We start from the raw sequence: 23162 nt of genomic DNA, 5'->3' as shown, positions 1-23162 counted from the left end.
TCCATGAAAAGTCAATGGAAACAAGCTAATAGTTTTCAGAAATATCTCCATATTGACAAAATGTTTTCTAAGACGTTTCCATTTTCTGAAACATAAGTCAAGCACGAAATATTGTGCAATGTAAATTTTGAAATAAATATAACCATGACACGGTTTTTTAATCTAAATACTAGTATCAGTATAAGTCATCAAAACGCAAAATAAGCTTTAGTAAGTTGTACAACTCTTGGTTTCCTGCTCATTTTTTTAAGACAGGGTATAAAAAAGAGAGACAAATATAACAGATCACCTTAAAATACTGACTTCAATAATAAATTTTAACTTATACGGCTTATAACTAGATGATACGTAATAAAGTAAAATTGAAGCTATATCAAATAACATAAGTTTTATATTTCTTCGTGCCGGATTTAACGTCTATTGCTATCTCTCTTCAGAGATTGCATCTCAGGTTTTTAAATATTAAGACAGTAAAAAAAGACCAAAGCTTTCTTCTTAAAATATATGAAATTGTCAAGAATATAATCACAAGTGTATGTACATATATATCAATAAGTATTTAATTAAAATAATATAATATATATATTAGGTACTTTGTTCTCGAATTGTATTGATAAATATTTTCATAAGTATTGACTATGGTTTAGTCTATGGATAATGGACATCCAAGTTCCGACATTTAATACATAATTAAGTAGTACTAGTACGTACTCTGTGCCTGGTAATAATCAAACTGGCATTATGTTATGTATGTTTTCAGTTGTGGTTATATGAGTTCATGTAGTGGTTCAAATTTGTTGAATGAAATAGGAAAGAAAATTCACAATGTTACCCTCAACGGGTTATTTCAAAGGGATTAATTGTCCTTTTTATGACAGCGGATTGTGTGAGCGTCCCTATTGCCATTTTCGTCATGTTAAGAAAGAACCACAAAACATTTCTAATGATGGAATGGAAAGTGGAGCTATTCTGCAAAAACTGGTGTCAGCTGCAGTCCAAAAAGTTTTACAGCAAACAGAGACTGGCACAACCTCATCAACGCAATCTAATTCCGATATTGAGGCAAATAACTTAAAACAACAGTCGTCCAAAGCTACCTACAACCCTACACCGATAGCCGAACTAAATAAAATAAATAATACAGATTCTGATACTGATGATATAAATGAACAAAAAAAGAGACATATACCTGTGCCATATACACCGAGAAAGCCAGCCAGTTTGCCGATTAAGAGACCCATAGATACGAATGGTTCGAAGCTTTTCACTTATTTACCACCTGTTAAGTATACCCCAGGTTCTGAAACTGTACCATTAGATCCTTATACACCAAAAGGATCGAGTGAATCAAAAGAAACGTATTTGCCAGGATCAGAAGTTGAAATACCAGAATATACACTTAATGATACACAGAATTCTAAAGTAAATTATATTCCATCAGATAAAAATGTTAATAAGAAAAAAATATTAGAGTATAAACCAACTAAGGTTAAAAGTCAACTTCCCTCTGTTACATACCAACCAACACCAAAATCATTGGTCCCTTGTTTTTCAAGTGATGAAGACGAACCAGATAATAAGATAAGAAAACTTTCAAATGACCTTAATAGTTTAGATGACTTAGGGCCAGAATTTGATATTTTAGATCAAATTCTTGATGAGGAGAAAACAGAAAAAGATATTAAAAACATAACACAAAAAGGTTCTAAGGAATGTAAGGAAAACAGGCACAAAACAAAAAGCTCAAAATCAGACAAACCTTATAAAAATGACACAAAAAAATCTGATAAAGATAGATCAAACAAATCAATAGAAAAATCTAGTGAGAAAAAGGATATACAAAACAAAAAGACAACTTCTGATAAAAAAAGTAGTCATAAAAGTTCAAGTAAAGATAAGAGTAGGTCTGAGAGCAAAGAGAAATCAGACAAAAAATCTCATTCTAGAGACAAAAGTTCAGATAGCAGTTCTAAACATTCAAAAAGTAGTTCATCAAAACATTCAAAACATGATAGTAAAGCTAAAGATATAAAGCGCAGTGATAACAATCATCATAAATCGCACTATAAAGAATCAAAAGAAAAAAGGGAGAAACACAAAAAGAAACACGATAAATCTGTTAAGAAAAATAAATCTGATATTGAAGATGATCATAACTATGAAGAACTCATTGATGATGAGTTAAATGAATTGTCTGAATCTGATGAAGAAACTATTGCGCAAGAATGTAAAAGAATTTTTGAAGAGTATATACCAACTAAAAAAATAAACAAAAATGAAACTGAAAAGGTAGAAAATGAAATCGAAAATGCTGAATACATAACACAAAGTAAAAAACGAATATCGAGGACCATTGAAAAAAATATTAAAATACTACCTAAAACTCCAGTGAAACCTGATTTTAAAGGTAATGCTGCTCAAGCTATGGCAGAAAGATTAGCTAAAGTCAGAGAATTTCATGCTGCAAAAAGTTCTAATGAACATGTTATTGGTACAAATTTAATTCCAAAAACAGATATTACAAAGAGTAGTTCTAAAATTCGCATTGCTCATGTTCCTTATGCATCAACATTGTTGTCTGCAAAAAAAGTTATTCCTTCTAGTATAAATTCTGTTAAACAAGTAGATCCCTCACCTAGTACATCCATACAAACTGTTAAGAAGGGTACCCAGAGAGTAGCACACATACCTAATGAAAAGTTTATAGATAGACCTGGGGTTCTGGAACCACTTGGTTCAAAAATTCCGGTAAATATAAGGTCAACATATTTAAATCTGATGATTGATCATAGTTTAAAAATATACATCTCAGCAACAGACGCTTATGCCAGAGCCCAGCATGAGGAATTAACAACCAGTAAAAAATGTTCTACTGTGCAAATTTATAAAAATTCGGCTGTTCTGACAATTAGTAGACTGAAAAAAGAATTACAAGAATGTAACGGAGTAAAGAAATCTGGAGGAGATTTTTCATCATTACAAAAAGGAGGACAACAAGGGACCGTAAGTAAATCATGTACAGCTGGATCATGGAGCATCGAGAACAAAAATAGAAACAATATTGTTGATATAAAACAATTAACCGGTTCAAAGTTATATAATTACATCAAAAAATGGATTTTAACAGAAGAACAACTCATACAAAATGGGTATCCCAGGCCACATAGCAGTGGTGTGAAGGGAAGAGCTATCATTCATGGTCAGAACAAACAAAATCCACCCAAAGGCTTTATAAGAACTTGTTGTAGATGTAAAAAGAATTACACAGTAGATAAAAAAGGGTTTGCAGCAATTAAGGAAGAGTGTATTTACCACCCTAACAATAAATATAGAGTTCGGGGCGAGGCCCGCTACCAGTGCTGCAGTCAGGATGGAACTTCTGATGGTTGTTGTATAGCTTCAAGTCATGTTTATGAATATGTTGATTTTGAAAATTTAAAAGGTTATGTGAAAACCTTACCACCTGAAAATGTATTGGAGGATTATGGGGTATACTCATTGGACTGTGAAATGTGTTATACGACACAAGGGTTAGATTTGACCAGGGTAACAGTGATTGATGCAGCATGTAAAGTAGTGTACGAAACACTAATCAAGCCTCTTCATCCAATTATTGACTATAATACAAGATATTCTGGAATTACTGAAGAACAAATGTCAGAAGTGAAGACTACACTCCTGGAAGTACAAGCAACATTACTTGCTATGTTTACTAGCCAAACTATTTTGATAGGTCATAGTTTAGAATCTGATTTTAAAGCACTCAAACTTATTCATGATACGGTTATTGATACCAGTGTTTTATTTCCACATAAAATGGGTCCACCTTATAAGAGAGCATTACGAAATTTATCATCAGAATATTTGAAAAAAATTATTCAAAATTCTGTGGATGGTCACGATAGTGCTGAAGATGCGAGTGTGTGTATGGAGCTTATTCTTTACAAAGTAAAAGAAGATCTTAAAACGAGATGATAAAAATCTTGAAATGATAACTATTAGGTGATTATAACATAATCATACACAAGTTGTGATATTAAAAATGTTGAATGTAATATATCCAGAAACAGTGTATTAACTTCATGTGTAAATATTTATCTATAATGGGTATTATAAATTGGTGTAGATCAGTCTTTTTGTATTGTAATTCAGTTTGATTAAGGGTCTGTTTGTATATTAAATTAAGGTTTATTTATTTGATAGCAATAAAATTGTTCACATTTCTGATAAAGGTGTAAGAGCTTTTTGTATAAAATATTTTTTTATAAAAATATTTTTTATTGCAAATCCTATTTAATAAGCACTTCTTTATGCGTGGGATTGCTTAATTTATTGTTTCGATGTATCTTAAGCATAGGCTATGGTATATATAAATTTCATTTGTAATAAGTAAATATAATTAAAACACCAATCAAACCAAAAATAATATTTACTAAAAGACAAACATTGTACACACACCTACTTAATCAGTTGAAACTATTTAATTTTCAGTCCACCAAAAGGCAAGAAAATTGTTTCAACTTCTTTCTAGAAATCCTCCATTGGGACCACTTAACATTGTGTATATTCAAATAATATTTTTTTTGCAAAATGTAAGCAGTAAATTACAGTAACTAATTTACAACTTTAGTATATTTTCAAAATAAACAAAGTAATCTTCATTTCTCTTAGTAAACATTGCTTAAACTCAAAACAAATTTCAATATTTTAAAAAAGTTTATTACTTTCAGTTACAGAATATTCTATATAACATAAAAATTATTTGTGTGACTTGTTATATTATGAAAAAATGTATAATGTATTTTCTTCTAAAGATGCATGACAATATTAATATAAAAAGCAATGTTTATATATGTATAAATGAATTTGAATTTAACTGTAATAAAAGAATTTGAATAAGTATGTTTTTATCGAAGATTTACATTAATTATTTTCTTTAGTCAACTTATTTCAAACAAATACTGAAAATTTGGCAACATTATGCTGTTAAGATATAGCCAAACACTTAAAAATACAAAACAGTTTATTTGAATATAAGAATAAAAAAAAAACAAAAATACATTATATTTTATAATGTATTAAACTCACTACTATCCTATTGTTGATGGTATGCAATGCACACATTCCTATGTTGTCAATAATATATATATATATATATTAATATTGATGAATATCTTTTATCATATATTCTACCTGTGACAAATGTTTACAATAGGTTTTTAACTATGTAAAATTAATTATGTATTTGGACTGCTTAAATTGGTGGTTGCAGTAAAACAGGCATTGATTATAAAGTTACAATTAAAAATTTACACACAAGTCCCAATGAATGGAGGTGTCAGCCAATACCAGCAGAGATTTCTCAAACAATGTGGTGTTTGAAATGTGTAATCCATATTAATCAATAAAGGACTGTTCTACACATGCTTTGACTCTTTTCTCATATTCTCGTCGATTCTCCTTGTAAAGTTGTGCAGCCATTGAATTTGCTGGTGAATTTGGATTGGGATCACTTAATAAAGACTGAAAGAAATAATTTAGTTATTGATAACAGCTTCAATGTACTATATGTATGTTATTTATTCACTTCATCCCTTTTACCTGTATAGAAGTTAAAATTGCTGAAACATCGTATGTAGGACTCCATCTGTTTTGTAATATGTCTAAACAAATTCCACCATCAGCATATACATTTGGGTGGAACATTTTAGATACAAATCGAACTGTTGGTGGTTTATTGGGATATTCTTCTGTAAATTCAATGGTTAGTTTGAATGTTCCATCTTCAAATGGAGTATCATGCGGTCCAAATATCACAGCATTCCAGATCATGATATTGTTATCCGTAGGAGCTCCTGAGACACCAGTAGGTGGGTCTTCTTGTAAGCTATAATTAGAAAAAGTTTTAGTGATGGAAAACGTTTGTGTGTATTCAATAGTTGAATACGTTTTTTTTTGGTGTTAAAATTTCCAATTTAAGTAGGTGGCAGGTAATATAAAATAATGCTTTTTTCCGTTTATAGTACGGTTACTCTTTGTAAGGTAAAAAAAACATCGATTTGTTCTTGAAGTCTTATGTAGAACAGAATAGAAATCAATGAAGGTGACAGTGATGTAAGTTGATGAATCAGCATTGTTAATTTTATATTTTTCATAAAACAATATTTGTTCAATTGAAATTCCAATTTAGGCCAACTATACCAACCGCTTAAAATCTCTCATCAGACGTCTTCTGGCAGGAGTTGACATTTTGTTTCACACACTCAATTCACTATACGAAAGAGAAAAGAAAATTCTATAGAGAAGGGTGGCTTTCATGTACTCGTGTTTACTTAATATATTATCGAATTAACTTAATCAGCGTATATTTCTTTGTTTGCAAAATAAGACGTCGTCACCACCAATGAAAGGTTCGTCAGGATGACCATGAAATCATTAAAAAAACCACTGAGATCATTGCGATGCGAAGATGTCAATTGTAAAGTGTGTCATGAGTTTTCTTAAGTTGGCTATAATGCTGTATCACTAGTCTATGCCATAGACTCTATGGGTTACGTAAATATTTTTACAGTGCTAGAACAAACCCGATATATAACCCGGGTTCCTTCAAACGAGGCGTGAAGAGGCATCTTGCGGGCCGGCAAGGCGGGGACGGCTAGTACAGAACATTCTTCCGACTGTACTGGCCGTCGTCGCGTTTGGACTCTACTACCACTTACCATCAGGTGGATTAGAGTCATTTGCCATCCCGGCGCATATAAAAAAAATAATAATTCCCAAACGTCCCTTAAATTTAAGTACGTCGTAAAAAAAGGAATAAATTAACGAATAACAAGTAATTGTAAACCGACCGGTAAAATGTGTAAAATTAATTTTGTATTTAAATGTTATAAAAATAAATAATATTCTTATCTCTAATAGAGTTTAATTTAAACTGGTTACATTGTATTCTTTCCTAAGTTCTAAAATAAAGCAAAATGTCGGGAATAATGAATGAATCAGTTTTATTTAGGATATCCAAATATTGGTAACGTAATGTTTTTAAGGGGGAAACACAAATGTGTTTTTTGTATTTAAACTATAGCCTTTACTGTCTTTTTCCGCTCTAAAATACTTCAAAGTATTAATTTTTTATGCAAAATTATAATAATTATAAAAATTATAAATCTCCAGGCCCTGAACCTGCTAATTCTGTTTTATTTCGATCTGTAGGCGTCCTAAAAATTAATGAATCCAAAATAATCGTTTCACAGTAGTCAAATCTGTTTAGAAAAAACTTTGCATCCACTCCAATATAAATAAATTATATAATCCAATCTATATATTTTGAAAATTTCATTTTTGCACGTTTTGTACATAAAAAAAGAAAATAAATATTTACAGGTTCTAGTATAACCCACATTAGAGCAACGGTATGGAATAAGCTTCTAAGCTTCTCGAGCAGAAAAAGGTCTCACGCAGTTGACCCCGTTGAGACATTTACAATCTGTTACCTTACTATATTTCTTTAATGGGATTTTTAATTCACTTATCCATATCAATTTATTTACAAATGTTAAATACTTATGAAAATGGATCAAATCATTTGCATTTTAACATCTACCGTTTACTTAAATCTAGTTATTTATTTCTGTCGTAGGAAGTATCATTTAAATTTCAGAATTACATTAAAAAAATTGGCTATGTTATTGAGACGAAGATTAATATATCCGAAGTTTCTCAGAACGATTTGTGTTTGACAGACTTATTAAGTGAATGATAAATGTAATCACTATTTTGCGAGCGTCTATTAGAATAACTGATTAAAATCTTAAATGTATAAAATATAATAAAAAGTAATGTAATTACCTTCATGGTAAGTTTTTGTTGTTTACGTATTGTTAAAAGAAATTTATATCTATATACATAATAAAAATGTAACTGATTGCTGTCTATACATGGAATATATTTGAGTAAAACTATTAATGGGGGTCTTTATCAATGCAATAGAACCCAAAACGATGATCTATTGGTCTGTGTGTGGATTTGGGTGTGTTTATATAAAAAATAAACTAAAATCTCGTATATAATCGTATCTAATCGAATCGATAATCAAAATGTTGCATTGTACTCGCTATTCCTCAGTAACATCTGTCAAAACATGCAGAACCAACTGGATAGAGTTGTTTTATTGACAGATGACAGTTATTCGCTCTCTGAGTGAAAAGTGTTCTGTGGTTATCCGACGTTGTTGACATTTGACTTTGACTACTAAGTACTAATTTATTTTGTAATTTTTTGACAAAAAGAAGGCGATACTAATTTATAATTTTACAATAGTATTTTTTAAACTATTGATATTTTATGTGTAATTTTATTATCTAAGATTATGCAAATAATTACACTTTGTTTTAAAATATATTGATTTATTTTCATAAAAAAATATCTGTTTCAAAATCTTCAAAATGAACGAACAAAAAGAAAAGAAAATATTGTTCAACAAATCAACAGTAAGTAAAGAACTTACCAAACTAACCCGTTGCCAAATACGTAATTGTTTATTGTTACTACACTAGTCGCTTATTGTTTTTTTTATAGTTACTAAGCTTAAAAGCAGAATTGCTCAAAAAACAAGAAGAAGTACAAGAAAAAAAACATCTACCCCAGCACAATTTAGAGAATTTTAGACCTTCACATTCTGAAAAGAAAAAGAATAAAACTGATGGAAATAACCCAATAAAAAAAAGTTTAAAAGACAATTTGAGAGCTGTAGATGCTGAAGAATTTGAGGCTTGTCGAAGGTCAAAGTAAGTAATTTAAACTATAGTAACTTAGAAAATATAACTAACATTATATTGCCAAACTAATAAAATTATGACATAGTGTTTATCCAGTAATCACATCCAGCCTAGATTAGTGTATAGGATATTTAAAAAAATGGCTCTCGGGTTGTGTAAATTATGGAGTTTACCTAATTTACAATAGCTACAATGTGAACTCAGTAATGATTTTTGCTCCAATCAAGGTCTTATTAGGTGTATTATCTTAAGCTATTTGTTTGATATATAAGATAATTTATTAGAAGTACATATTATATCCATGCTATTTCAAGATCCACCTGGGTCACCTTAAAGTTGGTATTTTATTAATATAAATACATTTGAAATTACTGTAATGCCAAATTTATTTATAAGTGAATTAATTTAGAAAGCTGCATCTTAAACATATATTTTTATATTAACAAATGTTTTCCTATACGACTTGAATGCTTATTTAGGCTTTATGTATACTGTATATTTAAGTATACTATTACTTTTTATATATTTATAAATTAAAATGTTAAATGATAACAATTATACTATATTTAAATATATCATTTATTAGGATAGTATGGACTATTAAAATATAATATAAACCTTCTTTAAAGATCTGTATTGGAAAAGAAAGCTAAATTATATAAGCATTTAACTGAAGGTGAAGGTAACTCGCAACTAGCTGGCAATTTTTTGGTAGACTTCAAGGGGAAGAAACAAGAAGTTCTATCAAAACCTGAATCCAAGTCTGACGAATTAGAAGAAATACTTCCATTTGAAGATGATGAAAGTGAATGGTATATATGGATATTATTTTTATTACTAGAATTTTAGCTTAGGGTATGATGAGTGTACTCATGTGCAGAAGCATGTAAAGTTGTTGGTCCTGCACCTAAACTCTCCAGTCATATGTCTAGTGCAGTTCGCTAACTTCTCTTGAGAGTTTTTACCGTGGCAAATTTGGTGATCAACATGATCATTTTTTTTGTCAATAAATTAATAAAACCAGAATGAGATGGTACTGATGATCTTACTACAATGTAACAGATACATTGAAATAAATTGGCATTAATGCCATTATTACTTACATTATACATATTTATTTAAAAAAAAATACTAGTTTTCTCATTTTCTGTAATAAAAATTATTTTACTTCACATTTCAAATTGAAAATTTACAGGACAGAATTTACCGATTTCCTCGGTAGAACACGAAAATGTCTTAAATCTGATTTGGATCATTATAGAAAGAGAGATGAGGAACTCATGAAGGCAATGTCTATTGCTACTAAGGAGGAAGAATCAGATAAAGTGGTAGGTTCCTTTTGATTTAAACAATAACCCAGAACCTCCGGTTCTGAGGCCTCATATCTAGCCACTAACCCAATGAGCAGTCAAATAACTAACTTGAAAAAATCAAGTCTTTCGAACATCATTCTAAATTACTGGCTTCTTATAAAGAACTTGTAGTTTATTTTAATATTAAAAGCAATAGTTATTTAATGTATTTCAATAATTAAACCTCTGGCTAAGTTTGCATGTTTGTAATTTAGTTATAATAATTAATTTATTTTAACTGGTGATAAAGCTTTGTGCAAGCTCGTCTGGGTAGGTACCACACACTTATCAGATATTCTACCGCAAAACAGCAGTACTTGGTATTGTTGTGTTCCGGTTTAAAGGGTGAGTGAGCCAGTGTATTACAGGCACAAGGGACATAACATCTTAGTTCCCAAAGTTGGTGGTGCATTGGTGATGTAAGCGATGGTTAACATTTCTTACAATGCCAATGTCTATGGGAGTCAGTGACCACTTAACATCAGGTGGCCCATATACTCGTCCGCCTTCCTATTCTATATATATATATATATATATATATATAAACTTTTTAATATAATACCTAGGATGATTTTTTTATGTATAACCAAGCAAATATTTCTTGTGATAACAAGATAATATTTTATATAGGAACCAGAAACTCCACAACAGCCAGAAAAACCATTTTTAGTACAAAAGACGAATGACTACCTACAATCATTGCGGGATAAATGGGAACAACAAGAGAGAGAGCTGTTAGCCAAGGAAAAAGATATCCATTACCAAGATATACTTTTTGATGGTATGTGTTTTAGTAAAAGATTTTTTTGCTTCCAATGGTGTATTGGTTGACTTAAACTATAGTAGTTAAATTATTTTTACAGAGGCAAGAATTCATGGTGTTGGTTATTACGCGTTTAGTACTGACGAAACAGAGCGTCGTAAGCAAATGGAAGAGCTTGTAAAGCGAAGGCAGGAAACCTTGCGGGCCCAAGAGCAGGCAGAGGAGATACGAAAAAAACGGGACGAGCTAATAGCTGCTCGGGTTGCAGCTGCGCGGGCACGACAGAGAGCTAGAGCTGGCTTACCACCAGAAGATCCTGAAGGTTGGTGCATTTTTAAAAATCCATGGTGAAGGATTACCTTAAATAACGAATATTTTCATATTACAACAATAGTTAATTATTGTAGCAGAAAGCTTTTCTAAAAAAGCCTAGATGGCCTAGTGGTTAGAACGCGTGAACTTTAACCGACGATAGTGGGCTCGAACTCGGGCAAGCACCACTGAATTTTCATGTGCTTAATTTGTGTTTATAATTCATTTCGTGCTTGACGGTGATGGAAAATATCGTGAGGAAACCTGTATGTGTCCAATTTCATTGAAATTCCGCCTCATGTGTATTCTACCAACCAGCATTGGAGCAGCATGGTGGAATAAGCTCCAAACCGTCTCCTCAAAAGGGAGAGAAAGCCTCAGCCATTAACAGGCTGTTAGTGTTAAGGTTAACCTGTGGTATATAATACTTTTAACGAGTTCCCAATTATGATGGCACCAATCAATATTTATGATATAGTATATCTTTATTGTTTTCCTTCCGTTATTTGGACTTTATGGTTAACCCCTTGTATTATTAGTATTAGCATGCAAATAAATTATTAAATCTAACACAAGCTCAATTTAATGATTTTTTACGTATTACAGAAAAGAAAAAAGATTTTACTACATGTTTATTGGAGTTTCTTACGAAACAAAAAACTGAAGCTGATAAGAAAGCTAAAGAAGAAGAAGAAAAGAAGAAGGAAGAAAAAGAGAAAGAAAGGCAAAAGTTTCGTGAAGCTTATATACGGGAATGGGATGTTGGAAAAGAAGGTGCTGACAGAAAAGTAAAAAAGTTTAGAGAAATGACACAGGAAGAATATGTTGAACAACAAAGGTCAAAGCGAAATGATGAGTTTGCCCCTCCACAAACAGCAAACGTTAGTAAATCGAAGTATAGTTTTGACACACGAGGCAACAGAACGAAATCAGACTCTACCGAGAATAATAAAAATAAATCTTGGTCAGATGTAAGGCCAGTAAATATACCTCCACCTCCAATTATTGGTGACATAAGTGAAGCACAAAAGGGACTGTATTTTTCAACTAAAAAAGACGAAATAGTTGTCAAATACAAAAATTTCGTACGAGCTGAAGATCCTACTCCAATAAACAATGAATTATGTGATGAAGAAGATTTTGGTATGGAAAGAACTAAACCTGAAAAAAGAAAATGTAACTCAGGTGGTGTCGAAGTAGAACCACCTCCCACATATGAATACTATGGTCCTACTTCAAAACAAACCAGATCAGAAAAACCTTTTACGTCCGATTTAAGAGAAGCAATGGCACAAGGATCTAAAAGTTTAGAACCCAAAGAGAGTACTAGGCAGTTACCAAAATGTTACGACTTTACTTTTGAATGACCATAAATAATATATAACATGACTTAGGTTAAATAAAAAGACAAAAGAAATAACTTTGCATTTTTATTTGAGTTAAAATATGCCGTGAGAATTTAACAAATAATAATATCACGTGGATATCACAAATCTACTTACAATTCTTGAATTAATAACAATTTAATACTAAATTCAGAGATCAACATTTTGTGTTAAAGCGTAAAATTATCTAGTGCAAATATAATGATGAATATTTGTAAATACTTAACGGTATAAATGTTAAGAAGAGAATATAGATATCAGTATATGGTTTGTCCCCTCCATTTTTTTTCTTGTCATGTTTCATTGTTGTGGTCTCTGGATCACCAGCAGTTGTAGTTTGATAAGTTGTTTCGTAGCTTGAAATAGTCGGTAATGTAGTTTTTTCACTAGAACCTTTAGGGTTTGTATTTTGCTGTAACGCCTCAGCCGCGGGCAATTCTTCACTCGGTTTCACAATATTGTCTACAACCTTTTCAACTTTTGTTATTTCCGTTGCAATCGTAATATCTTTTGATGCTGGCGATGTGTTACTATTATTGTCGTCGAAATTATCAAGGGTATATGTTGTTCTGTCAATTTCTTTAATGGCATCTGATGTTGATGCCATTTCCATTGAAGGTACATCTTCGCTTTTCATATCCTGAAGAATAGCGACGGGTTCATCAGATAATATTATATCAGTCATTTGTACGTTATCCGTTCTATTATCTAAATTATTATTATTCAAGTCGTTGTTTTTAATAACAGATATGTTTGTAATGATTAGGGTTTTTTCATCTCCCGTTGGAATGAATTTAGCCGTGCTTTGTTGCGTTCTTTTCTTAATTCGTGTAGTTCGCGTCTTAGCGACTAATTTTGCGAGTATGGCAAAAGCTTCGTTTTCCCTTTCGGTGTTAGGGCCGTTACATAATTCGCTGCGACATGGACAAGTCATTTTCCATGTTTTAGTTGAATTGCAGAAAAGTGGATAGCATTCGTCTTGGTAGAGTTTGACGCAGAGTCTTGATTCGACGTATGCTGGAATGAAATTTTGTTATTATATAAAATTGAAACATTGTTGTCGTATTTAAATCGTTACACGATATAATAGTGTTAATATTACGGTTACACCTTTATTTAATGTAACCCGGAGAGAAGAACAAAGTATAAATAATAATATTCATTGACTAAATTTTACTTTATAAATTCTCAAGTAATAATACAATATATAAACTGTTTTAACTTCTGTTGATATTCTCACTTGGTTTAGATATTCATTATGAAGTATTGTTATTATTACTTTCATTAACGTGCAAATCAATAAAATAAAATAAGTTAAATTTTTAAAACATTTCCTTAAGAATAAACATTATATAAAAGTTACTGACGTGGCGAAGTCGCGATCACAGCACAATATGGAAAGTCGGGTTCACAGACGGTGACTTGATCATCAGTTGCCTGGCATGGTGGAGCGCGTTGGCTTCGATGCACTTGCTCAGCCAGTGGCCCACACCAATAGCAACTCCGAGTTTTCTCTGTTACTACGGCTCCTAGGCCAAATGAATAAATTTAATAAATATATATCATTATTACAGTACCTAAGCTTTCATAGTACGATAAAATATTTATTTATGTAAACAGGTATTTTAAATTTTTTAGCACTATCTATTAGAATCAGCCTTCTCGATTCACATACTTTTGAAATGTAGCATAGACATATAAGATAAGGTCCTCCAGACCGATTTCGGCCACGGCGGCCAATCTCAAGAGCGATTAGCCAACTGCACAGGACATATTATAGTGCACAAGTGTGTGCGCAAACACAGGTGTACTCTCTAATCCCTAACTCTCATAATTCGATGGGAAGGCATTCCGACACGACCGAAAAGAGTTCAGGCACAGGTTCAAGGGCTTTACGTGCTTTCCGAGGCACGGGAGTGCACACACTACCAACTTCCAGACTTCGGGCTGCTATTGAGAATTTTCGACAGAAAAACCCAATAACTTCTTATTGGCCCGGCCTGGGATTTGAACCCAGGACTTTCGGGTCTGCGGCATTACATCTAGCCACTATTACCTATACCATCGAGGCGGTCAGGCATGTACTACTGCAGAGTATTTAAAGACCAATAGTTTGATAATTATTTCTATTTTATTAGTCACTCTTATTGTTGATATAGTCAGTTGTAGCTTAAATTCATATATAATTTGTGATACTCGTTATATATTTAATCATTAATTTCCGATTACCTTGTAGAAAACATTAAATGTAAATTGTACCATTGTAAGCGCTACTCAGGCTAGTGTTACAAATACATAGAAACATTTCAGTATTTTAAAGTACTTATATTACTTTTCCTATGTATATCTAATGACAAAGAATTATTGTATATATTATATATAATTATATAGATAGTATATATAGTGTATTGGTTATATTGAATCATTCTTTAATATGATTGTATAAATATTAGTATTATGGGTGCATTTTTCTAAAATCAAAAAATCTAAATCAAAATGATTTATTCGACATTGAAGCATTACACTTGGTTATTGATAGTCAGACCAGAAACTACCACCTGTTTGGAAAAAAACACCCAGCCTTGAGAAGAACCGGTAAAAGAAACTCAGCGGGTTTTTTTTACGTGTATTATATTTCATTTACAAAAAAGAGACAGAGAGAAATAACCATGCGGCGATCGTCTCATTCCTAGGGTGTGCTATCACCATAAATTCACTAATTGTATTCTTTCATTAAATTATCACAGGCATTTTGAACGCTTTCTGGGATACTGTTGCAGAACCATATACATTGCCCTACAAAAGAGTTATTCTATGCAGTCGAATAACGGGAGTTTGTTCCTTGTATCAATGTTATGAGTATCACATCTTCTCACAAAATCATTAATATTTTTCCATACATACATAACATTACATAATATGTATTGAGAAGCAACAGTTAATATTTTAATTTCTGTCTTAGAGATTCTTTAGCTTCTAGGTTATAGATTGCCCTCTTTTGCAGCACAAATTTATTGATTGCGGCAGCATTATCCCACAGTACAATGTCTTAAGACATGATACTGTGAAAATAACTAAAATATACAAGGCGGGTACCGTATCAACGTCTGTTAGTAACATTATTTTTGTAACCGCAAAATCCGCTGAGCTTAGTCTACTCGTCAATCCGTTAATATCGGGGGCCCACTGCAACTTGGCATCAACAGTAAGGCCAAGGAAGGTAGAAGACTCAACAGGATCCATAGACTCCCCATTGATAAGTACATCAGCTTTTACATTTTTTACATTTGGTGTATTAAATTTTACAATTTTTGTTGTAATATTATTTAACATAAGATTATTGACACTAAACTAATGTATTATATGAGAGATAGCATTGTTTATATCGTCATACTGTACTTGCTTTCTTTTAATTTTAAAAACTAAAGAGGTATCATCAGCAAACATCACTATGTCATGTTTGTTACCTATAAGAAAAGGTAGGTCATTTAAATATACGAGGAAAAGAAAAGGTCCGAGAATTGATCCCTGAGGGACCTCCATACCGACTGAAACCCCAAGAGATCTTTTCCTATTAACGTCGACCTTCTGAATTCTATTGTTAAGATAAGAAGTCAAAAGCTCGAGCACATCTTCTCTAATTCCAAAGTGATTTAATTTCCTGACCAGAGTATCGTGTTGAACACAATCAAAGGTTTTGGATAAGTCACAGAAAATCTGTAAGGCGTCCTGCGACTCCTCCCGGCTTCATAGATATTCTTAATAAGTTCGATGCCTGCACCAGTTGGATCCGAACTGTTTTCTATGAAGCCGATTGTGTCTGTTAAAGTGAGCAAGTAATCGATTTAAAATATTTTTTTCAAATATTTTACTGAGGGTTGGTAGTATTGAAATTGACCTAAAGTTATTGGGGTCTGAAGAACTACCAGATTTAAATATTGGTATTACTTTGTTATGTTTCATGAGGTCAGGAAATATACCACATTGAACACAATTATTAAATATTGTAGCAAGATAAGGTGCAATTACATCAATAATTGAATTTATCACCTTCACAGATATACCCCACAGATCAGCAGTTTTCTTAGTCTCTAATGATTATGATAAAAAAATGTATTGCACTGGTTTAACCGTAACTTAAAACTTAATTAATTAGAAGTGCTTACAATTAAATATATTCAACAAAGCAACAATTAAAAGGAACAACATACAACTGCTTACCATTATCATATATGGATATATTATATAAGAAATGCCATTTTTCTAAAGGCTTCAAGCCCCGGATCGAGCCAGTTAGGCAATTGGGATATTTGTCAAGAAAATGATAAGAAGTTCGGAGTCTGGATGTCAGTAGTGTTAGGCTCCCGTTTCTCGTAAAACATGTAAAGACCTTGCGACTGATCCTAATCAGATCGTGTTCATGTATAGAAATTATTTCTGTGTCTTTGAGCACATTTTATGTACTATAATCTTTTGTGCAAATAATTTGTTTTAAGATATTTAAGTCATCGCAGCCGGATTTAGTCTGTAGGATATTGTGTGAATATATTACAGTTATAAATACGGATATTCTTTATCTTGTCGTATAAAGGATGAATAAAAAAAAATAGAGATTATTTGTATTTGAGTTTGTGAGCTTTATAGACATCTAAGTGTTTACATATAATATGAAGCTTCCTTAACGTCATTAATGCATTACTTTATAGCGTTTCCGATGAAGATTGGTTAGCACGATCATTTATTCAGGTTTGTGGCGAGGCAGCGTTGATTACTCTCAACGGTGCGAGTGTAAATATTGCGCTTGGTAAAATATTGCTCTATATTTTCGTTGTCATTTCTAGGAATAATAAACGTGGTTTTAGAGTCCCCTATGGATACTAGCAAAAGCCTTTACATACCTTTCGTATTTTAGAGATAGTGTGGTACTTATTAAGCACAATTATTGAAGTATCCCTTACTGTACATTTAATATTGAAGATATGTAAATATAATATACTAGGTTATGAACGTTAACATATGCTTCAACTTTGTCATATAAATTAAAAAGTGTATTAATATAATAATATATGTATATGCAATTAAATTATATTAATCCAATAATATTTTGTTTAAATACGTTATACGTAATCATTCATTCTCTCTATTGGTTCAATATAGCTACATAATTTATTTTAAAATTATGTTAAAAAAAATTACGAAATTCTTCTTTTAGTTAGAACATAACTCGCATTATTCGTTTTATTTTCTTTGTGTAGTTTCACATATTGCGGTCGCCACACGTAGGACTATAAATTTTTGTTGCTTTATGGGCGTTATGTTGAATAAAATATGTACCTGCTAAAAGTGCAGGACTGTAGATGCGTGTTTCAGATATGAATGTAAAATACATCGTCTGAATTTTTGTATCAGTTATTTGAGTTAGATTAAATGAAAAAAATTAATGAAAAAAGTTTTTTATTACAATTTTTAATATTCTGCTCAAATTAAATGAAATTTACGCAACTTCATATGTAGTAATTTATGACCCTAATTGTGATTTTAAAAAATGAATAATTTGTTTAATTATAGTAATAATAATTGTATACTTCTAAATATGTATGTAACATATGATTTATAATTTAATTGAGGGCTGTTTATAATACTGTTATATTGAAATATGATAAAAATCTATAGATTTGTTAAAAGAATCCAAACAGATATAACAATTTGCTTTAATAAATTATGTATTTATTTTAATGAAATAGACCATAGCTTTGCTATTCTTTGAGATACTGTGTAAGCACTTGACACGAAAAGTAGGCGCAAGTTGTCGCTTGAATGTTTTATGCTCGGGTCGGGTCGAGAGAAATTTACCACTAGGAAAATAAATTGAACAAACTCGCTTTGGTATGCCGACTTCCCGGTGGGTTCGCCTTGTCAACTATTGGAACGGTCAGTAATACGTATAGGTAGGTACTATAGTTTCACTATTTAAGTAGGGGTTGAAATAATATATTAATACAAAATTGTTATTAATAGAATTTAAGTGTTGTATAAAAAAATTGAAATATATTAACATTTTATCCAAGTCAGGTTTAAAGAAAAGATACAATTTTATTGAGAATAACACATAAGTATTCTTTCTTAAGTTAATATTGTTACCAAAATTATTGTTTTCAGAATAAGTCTCTTTCAAAATGTATCACCAAAAGTTTTGTAATAGATTTATCTAAGTTCAAAAAAGGAAGTTATAATATTCCATACGCGAAAATCGCGTGGTGGGACTATACCCATGGGATACTACTTTAAATTCTAACAAGAAGTTTTGAGTTCTTCTAAAATAATGATGTCATTTGTAATGTAGCAAAATCCCTTGACGAATTTATGTGTATAAAGAATTTTCATATAATAAAAATGAAAAATAAAACACATTAATCATTAATTCTTTTCTCTATTGGGATATATTTTATTACAGTAGGTTATAAATTGTCAGTCCGAAAAACCGAAATCAATTAAACCGAGTTTAATTAAAAATAATTTTTACAGCGTAAATATTATTTTAAATGAAATGGAACCCTGTCATATTGTATATACTTGTGAAATAACATATGTCTTGAAGGCCCGCTTGGTAGGGAATTGAATAAAATATTAAAGACGCTTGCCGTTTGTTTTCTTTATCTACCTACCAAAGACGTACGTTATAGAAATAATGATGTTTGAAGAGTATTCAAGTAAATTGTGTTAAAGTGAAAACGTTATTTGCCCCATTAGGACAACAATCGTCCATTTTTTATTTGATGTGTCTGCTTTAATAATATTAATATTTTATTGCATTAAAAGTAGAAAATGTAAAGTAAGCTTGTAATTTTCCCACTGCAAGGCTATGGTCTCCTCTCTTTTTGAGGTTTTGGGCTTATTCCACCACGCTGCTCCATTGCACATGTGGGTTGACTGTCATCACCATGATTTTCTTCCCCACTGAGCGCGAGATGATTTATAAATACAAATAAGCCAATGAAAATTCAGTAGTGTGAGCCCGGGTGTGAATCCGCTATCATCAGCTAAGATTCATCCTCTTGGCAACTGGGATAACTCGATCACACATCGTACACTAATGTTTATATTTATTTAAGTATTATTATACTTCCTTTAATTATACCTATACCAATTTTACGATGTAGTTTAATGCTATATATTGACATAAACAATAACATTTCAAAGATTAATCGAGAACAGGATGATATTTTTATTACAAATATCATTATAGATATACCTACTAAAATTTGTGAAATTAGTAACATTTAACTGTTTAAATACTTTTAACTAAATAAAATGTAGATTGGACGGACATCGATATTTATTTGGCATAATTTGAATATGTATAAAGTCTGGCTCTATTTTTAACGATGCGTCATATATTGTAACCTGAATAGATTAATTTACGAGATATCATAAATTCACTGATCCTATCTATGAATGTAATGAAATATTATATATTTCATGTTATATCGTTATATCATTGATTTTTAATATTACAAATGTAATAGCAAGCTACATATTTCAATGTATAAAAATATAAGGAATAGTATTTGTCTATTATTATATTTGTTATTTTTATATTTTGAACTAGTATTCAAGTGAAACACATACATTTTATGTATTGTAACATAGTTAAGAAAGTTGTAATTTTGTGGAATAGTACGATTTATTTGTCCTTAAAGAATACATATTCGCGCATACAAAACTGTAAGCGAAATCCTATTTACAGAAATTGAATTCAATAAAGTATATTCTTTAATAATAATATTTTTGCTATGATTATTTATTGGATATAAACTCACCACTTAGTATAATGAAAGCCGGAACACTCAGCAGAAGTAATCTCGAAGTAGAACCACAAAACTTCGTTCCCGCCATCTGATACCAGAATGTAATAGACAATGAATTTTTAATACAATTTTTTTTTTTAACTAAAACGTATAATATTAAATTAATATATAAATAATATTAAGAAAAATAATTACTATACCAATAAAATCAATTGCGTATTAAATTGTATAATTATAGTATTTGATTTTAACAAGTTATAAAAATAATAAGATCCTTTTTTTACCTTAATTATTGTAATAAAGTTGATTTTATTATTTTATCTATAAGACAATAGGACGCGAGCGTAACCGCACGCGTGGCTACGCGCGGACTGCACGGCGTTGTAGCTCGTAGAGGTGACGTAGCAGTCCTGTGTGACGTACACGCTATAAATACGACACCAGCGAGACTGTTAGAAGTTACATGGCTTAATTTGTTGTATGTAAGACTTGTGTATATGAGGCGGTAACTATGCGAAGGATTTCTTTTTAGACACTAACTTTTCCTTAAAACTTCGTCACATTACATGGCAAGGTAAATATGTTATTTGAATATAATTATCGTATGGTATACTCGAGTCTTTTTTATTTTACGAAAATGATTAATGTCTTGAAATTGAATTAATCTTTGATGTTAATATAATGATATGAAATATTGACTAAATTAATAATAATATTTCAACCGTTTTATTTTCCTTTATTGATTATATTGATCATACAGTACTAATTCTGTAAACTATGTCAAGTTTTTCAATTTCGTATTGAAATAATTCTATCTATTAAAAGCCAATAAGTTAACATTGTTAATTTTAAGTCAACATTGTAGATAATTTTATAATTTATTTAATTACTTTTCAAATTTGATATTTTGTAATTAATATAAATATGATTTTAGAAACACAAGAATTATTAATAGTATCTATAATAAAAGTCTTAATTGATTTCCATAGATCTACTTTATACGTGAAGTTTCTCATATTTTGTCTGATCTTATATGAAGACAAAGAGTTGAGAAATTCTTTGATTTCTCGTTCCAAGTCCTTGTCATCTTCTATTTGCATATTTTCGAACATAATTTAATTTTAGATATTCTTTATTAACGTATAATAAAATAAAGCTTTAATAAAATAATAAAAAGTTCGTTGTATAAAATATACAATCGAGAATTGAATATATTAATCATTTAGGTCAATATAAAATGTAATCATAACAAAACTAATTAAGAATCTTTTTGGTCGAGATCTGAGATTTATAATTGATGTAGTACGTAAGTTTCGTTTATAAGATTATGACACGTTCAATTTTCTTGGAACGGTTAAATTCATTAGTAAATATGGAGTGTGTCTATCGCCTTACAAACAACAATATATTAGTTCGCTTTAATAAATTTCAATACCTAAATTGTTTAAATATAGTTTTACTGTAGTAGAGATGTAGTGTATTAACTTGTATTTGTACTATTGAAGCTATAAATATATGCAATCATGAAAAGACACACATCACAAATACGTAACTTTGTTTTATGTAACTTTCATGAATTGAATTCGCTGAAGGGAATGAATGTCTGCTGTATAAATTTTGTTTCAATTCTTTTTTATAATAAATCAAACATAATTTTGTAAGAATATGACTCGAAATGAATGAACTAAGATTTAACAGTAGCAACAATAGTTAAAAGTGGAGTAAACGAAGACCTCGTTAGTAAATTCTTTACGTTAGGTTGTAGATATTGTAGCGTGGTATTGTGATGTAGGTCATCGGCGCTTCGTGCAGTCTGCAATGCGACGCTGCCTTGCTGCCGCATCATTCATATCATAATGCTCTTTGCAAAAGAACAATTTGTAGTATACGAAACAGAATGTACACCTTAGTTCCTGTGTTTACGATGTGATATATATTAAATGCCTTACAAGATATGTATTTTTTTCAAGTTTATACATTGTTCCCTTAGCATCGTCAAAAAATTCATGTGCTTGACGTGGAGTTAAAATGTCTATGATAGTAGATCAAAGGAACATGAATGGACAAAGTGGCAGTTAAATTTGATATATTTAGTTTCTGATCAAGGTATTACATAAGTTGAATATTAGTTGTAATAGATTTACAATATTCAGAAATAAAGCTATTCTCAAATATATAAATAACCATAATTTACGTATAAGTATACCTCACGTAAAGTAGTATAAGGGGTTGTGAAATATTGGAGGGGAGTGAGCGTCGAGATTTATTTAAAGGTTAGGCGGGACGGTGTTTCATCTTCATTTCGTACACCTCCAGGTGACACTGCTGTTATGCGGACCGGAACAAATGTCTCTATTTGTATAGATTTGCAATTTGTACGGAGGGGTGCCGCCGGGATGCAATATGGTTGGTTATCAAATTGACAGCAATATCATTCAGATTGATATTAAAATAGAGTAAGGAATTGCCAATAGCATTTAATATTAAATGCACGTTACATTATATACATTTATATTTATTATTTGTAATGTTTCAGAAATTACGTTAAAATTAAATTACATTAATTATTACGTAGTTTTTAATTGTTTAAATATAAATTTTCTTTTTACTTATAAGACTAAACTCTGATAAAACGACACACAATTGCTTCATTGCATACAAATTAAAAAATATATATATTATAAATATACGGCGAATACATGATCATTTATTATACTTGAAAATATATAAGAATATATATTTTCAAGTATCCGCTTGTACAGTCT

General features: G+C 30.7%; 4 protein-coding genes across 5 annotated transcripts; 2 read left to right on the top strand and 2 right to left on the bottom strand.

The window, feature by feature from the left end:
- The first annotated feature begins 643 nt into the window (after positions 1 to 643).
- Positions 644 to 4377, top strand: LOC126776313 (RNA exonuclease 1 homolog). The gene has a single exon (XM_050498735.1). The coding sequence runs from the start codon at positions 826 to 828 to the stop codon at positions 3973 to 3975; it is 3150 nt and encodes a 1049-aa protein (XP_050354692.1). The 5' UTR covers positions 644 to 825; the 3' UTR covers positions 3976 to 4377.
- Positions 4378 to 4411: 34 nt separating this feature from the next.
- On the bottom strand, positions 4412 to 6483 carry LOC126776432 (ubiquitin-conjugating enzyme E2-17 kDa). The gene is made up of 3 exons (XM_050498949.1): positions 6206 to 6483; positions 5602 to 5887; positions 4412 to 5523 (listed from the first exon to the last, which is right to left on the bottom strand). The coding sequence occupies exons 1-3, from the start codon at positions 6247 to 6249 to the stop codon at positions 5398 to 5400; spliced, it is 456 nt and encodes a 151-aa protein (XP_050354906.1). The 5' UTR covers positions 6250 to 6483; the 3' UTR covers positions 4412 to 5397.
- A 1738-nt stretch (positions 6484 to 8221) lies between these two features.
- Positions 8222 to 12631, top strand: LOC126776339 (coiled-coil domain-containing protein 174). Of its 2 annotated transcripts, none has more exons than XM_050498795.1 (7): positions 8222 to 8489; positions 8578 to 8786; positions 9407 to 9589; positions 9973 to 10109; positions 10767 to 10910; positions 10993 to 11214; positions 11811 to 12631. In XM_050498795.1, the coding sequence occupies exons 1-7, from the start codon at positions 8445 to 8447 to the stop codon at positions 12569 to 12571; spliced, it is 1701 nt and encodes a 566-aa protein (XP_050354752.1). In that variant the 5' UTR covers positions 8222 to 8444; the 3' UTR covers positions 12572 to 12631. The 2 variants fall into 2 exon arrangements, with proteins under 2 accessions (XP_050354752.1, XP_050354751.1); XM_050498794.1 differs by having other exon boundaries at positions 8229 to 8489; positions 9973 to 10105; positions 10760 to 10910; positions 11811 to 12630.
- Positions 12632 to 12634: 3 nt separating this feature from the next.
- On the bottom strand, positions 12635 to 20784 carry LOC126776378 (uncharacterized). Its single transcript, XM_050498856.1, has 4 exons — positions 20682 to 20784; positions 20410 to 20485; positions 13957 to 14118; positions 12635 to 13606 (listed from the first exon to the last, which is right to left on the bottom strand). Exons 2-4 carry the CDS (start codon positions 20483 to 20485, stop codon positions 12777 to 12779), a joined length of 1068 nt encoding a protein of 355 aa, XP_050354813.1. The 5' UTR covers positions 20682 to 20784; the 3' UTR covers positions 12635 to 12776.
- Between the last annotated feature and the right edge of the window lie 2378 nt (positions 20785 to 23162).

This window comes from Nymphalis io, chromosome 20 (assembly GCF_905147045.1).
Source record: "Nymphalis io chromosome 20, ilAglIoxx1.1, whole genome shotgun sequence".
Lineage (NCBI taxonomy): Eukaryota > Metazoa > Arthropoda > Insecta > Lepidoptera > Nymphalidae > Nymphalis > Nymphalis io.
This window is presented reverse-complemented; position numbering and strand designations above follow the sequence as displayed.

Coding starts and splice junctions, on each gene's coding strand:
- LOC126776313 (XM_050498735.1), top strand. CDS start 826: ATGTTACCCTCAACGGGTTATTTCAAAGGGATTAATTGTCCTTTTTAT.
- LOC126776378 (XM_050498856.1), bottom strand. CDS start 20,485: ATGGCGGGAACGAAGTTTTGTGGTTCTACTTCGAGATTACTTCTGCTG. Junction 14,119..20,409: donor GGCTTTCATTATACTAAGTG/GTGAGTTTATAT, acceptor CATTTGGCCTAG/GAGCCGTAGTAACAGAGAAA. Junction 13,607..13,956: donor TGTGATCGCGACTTCGCCAC/GTCAGTAACTTT, acceptor ATTTCATTCCAG/CATACGTCGAATCAAGACTC.
- LOC126776339 (XM_050498794.1), top strand. CDS start 8,445: ATGAACGAACAAAAAGAAAAGAAAATATTGTTCAACAAATCAACA. Junction 9,590..9,972: donor GAAGATGATGAAAGTGAATG/GTATATATGGAT, acceptor GAAAATTTACAG/GACAGAATTTACCGATTTCC. Junction 10,106..10,759: donor AGGAAGAATCAGATAAAGTG/GTAGGTTCCTTT, acceptor TATTTTATATAG/GAACCAGAAACTCCACAACA.
- LOC126776432 (XM_050498949.1), bottom strand. CDS start 6,249: ATGTCAACTCCTGCCAGAAGACGTCTGATGAGAGATTTTAAGCG. Junction 5,888..6,205: donor CTGATGAGAGATTTTAAGCG/GTTGGTATAGTT, acceptor TTCTAATTATAG/CTTACAAGAAGACCCACCTA. Junction 5,524..5,601: donor CAATTTTAACTTCTATACAG/GTAAAAGGGATG, acceptor TATTTCTTTCAG/TCTTTATTAAGTGATCCCAA.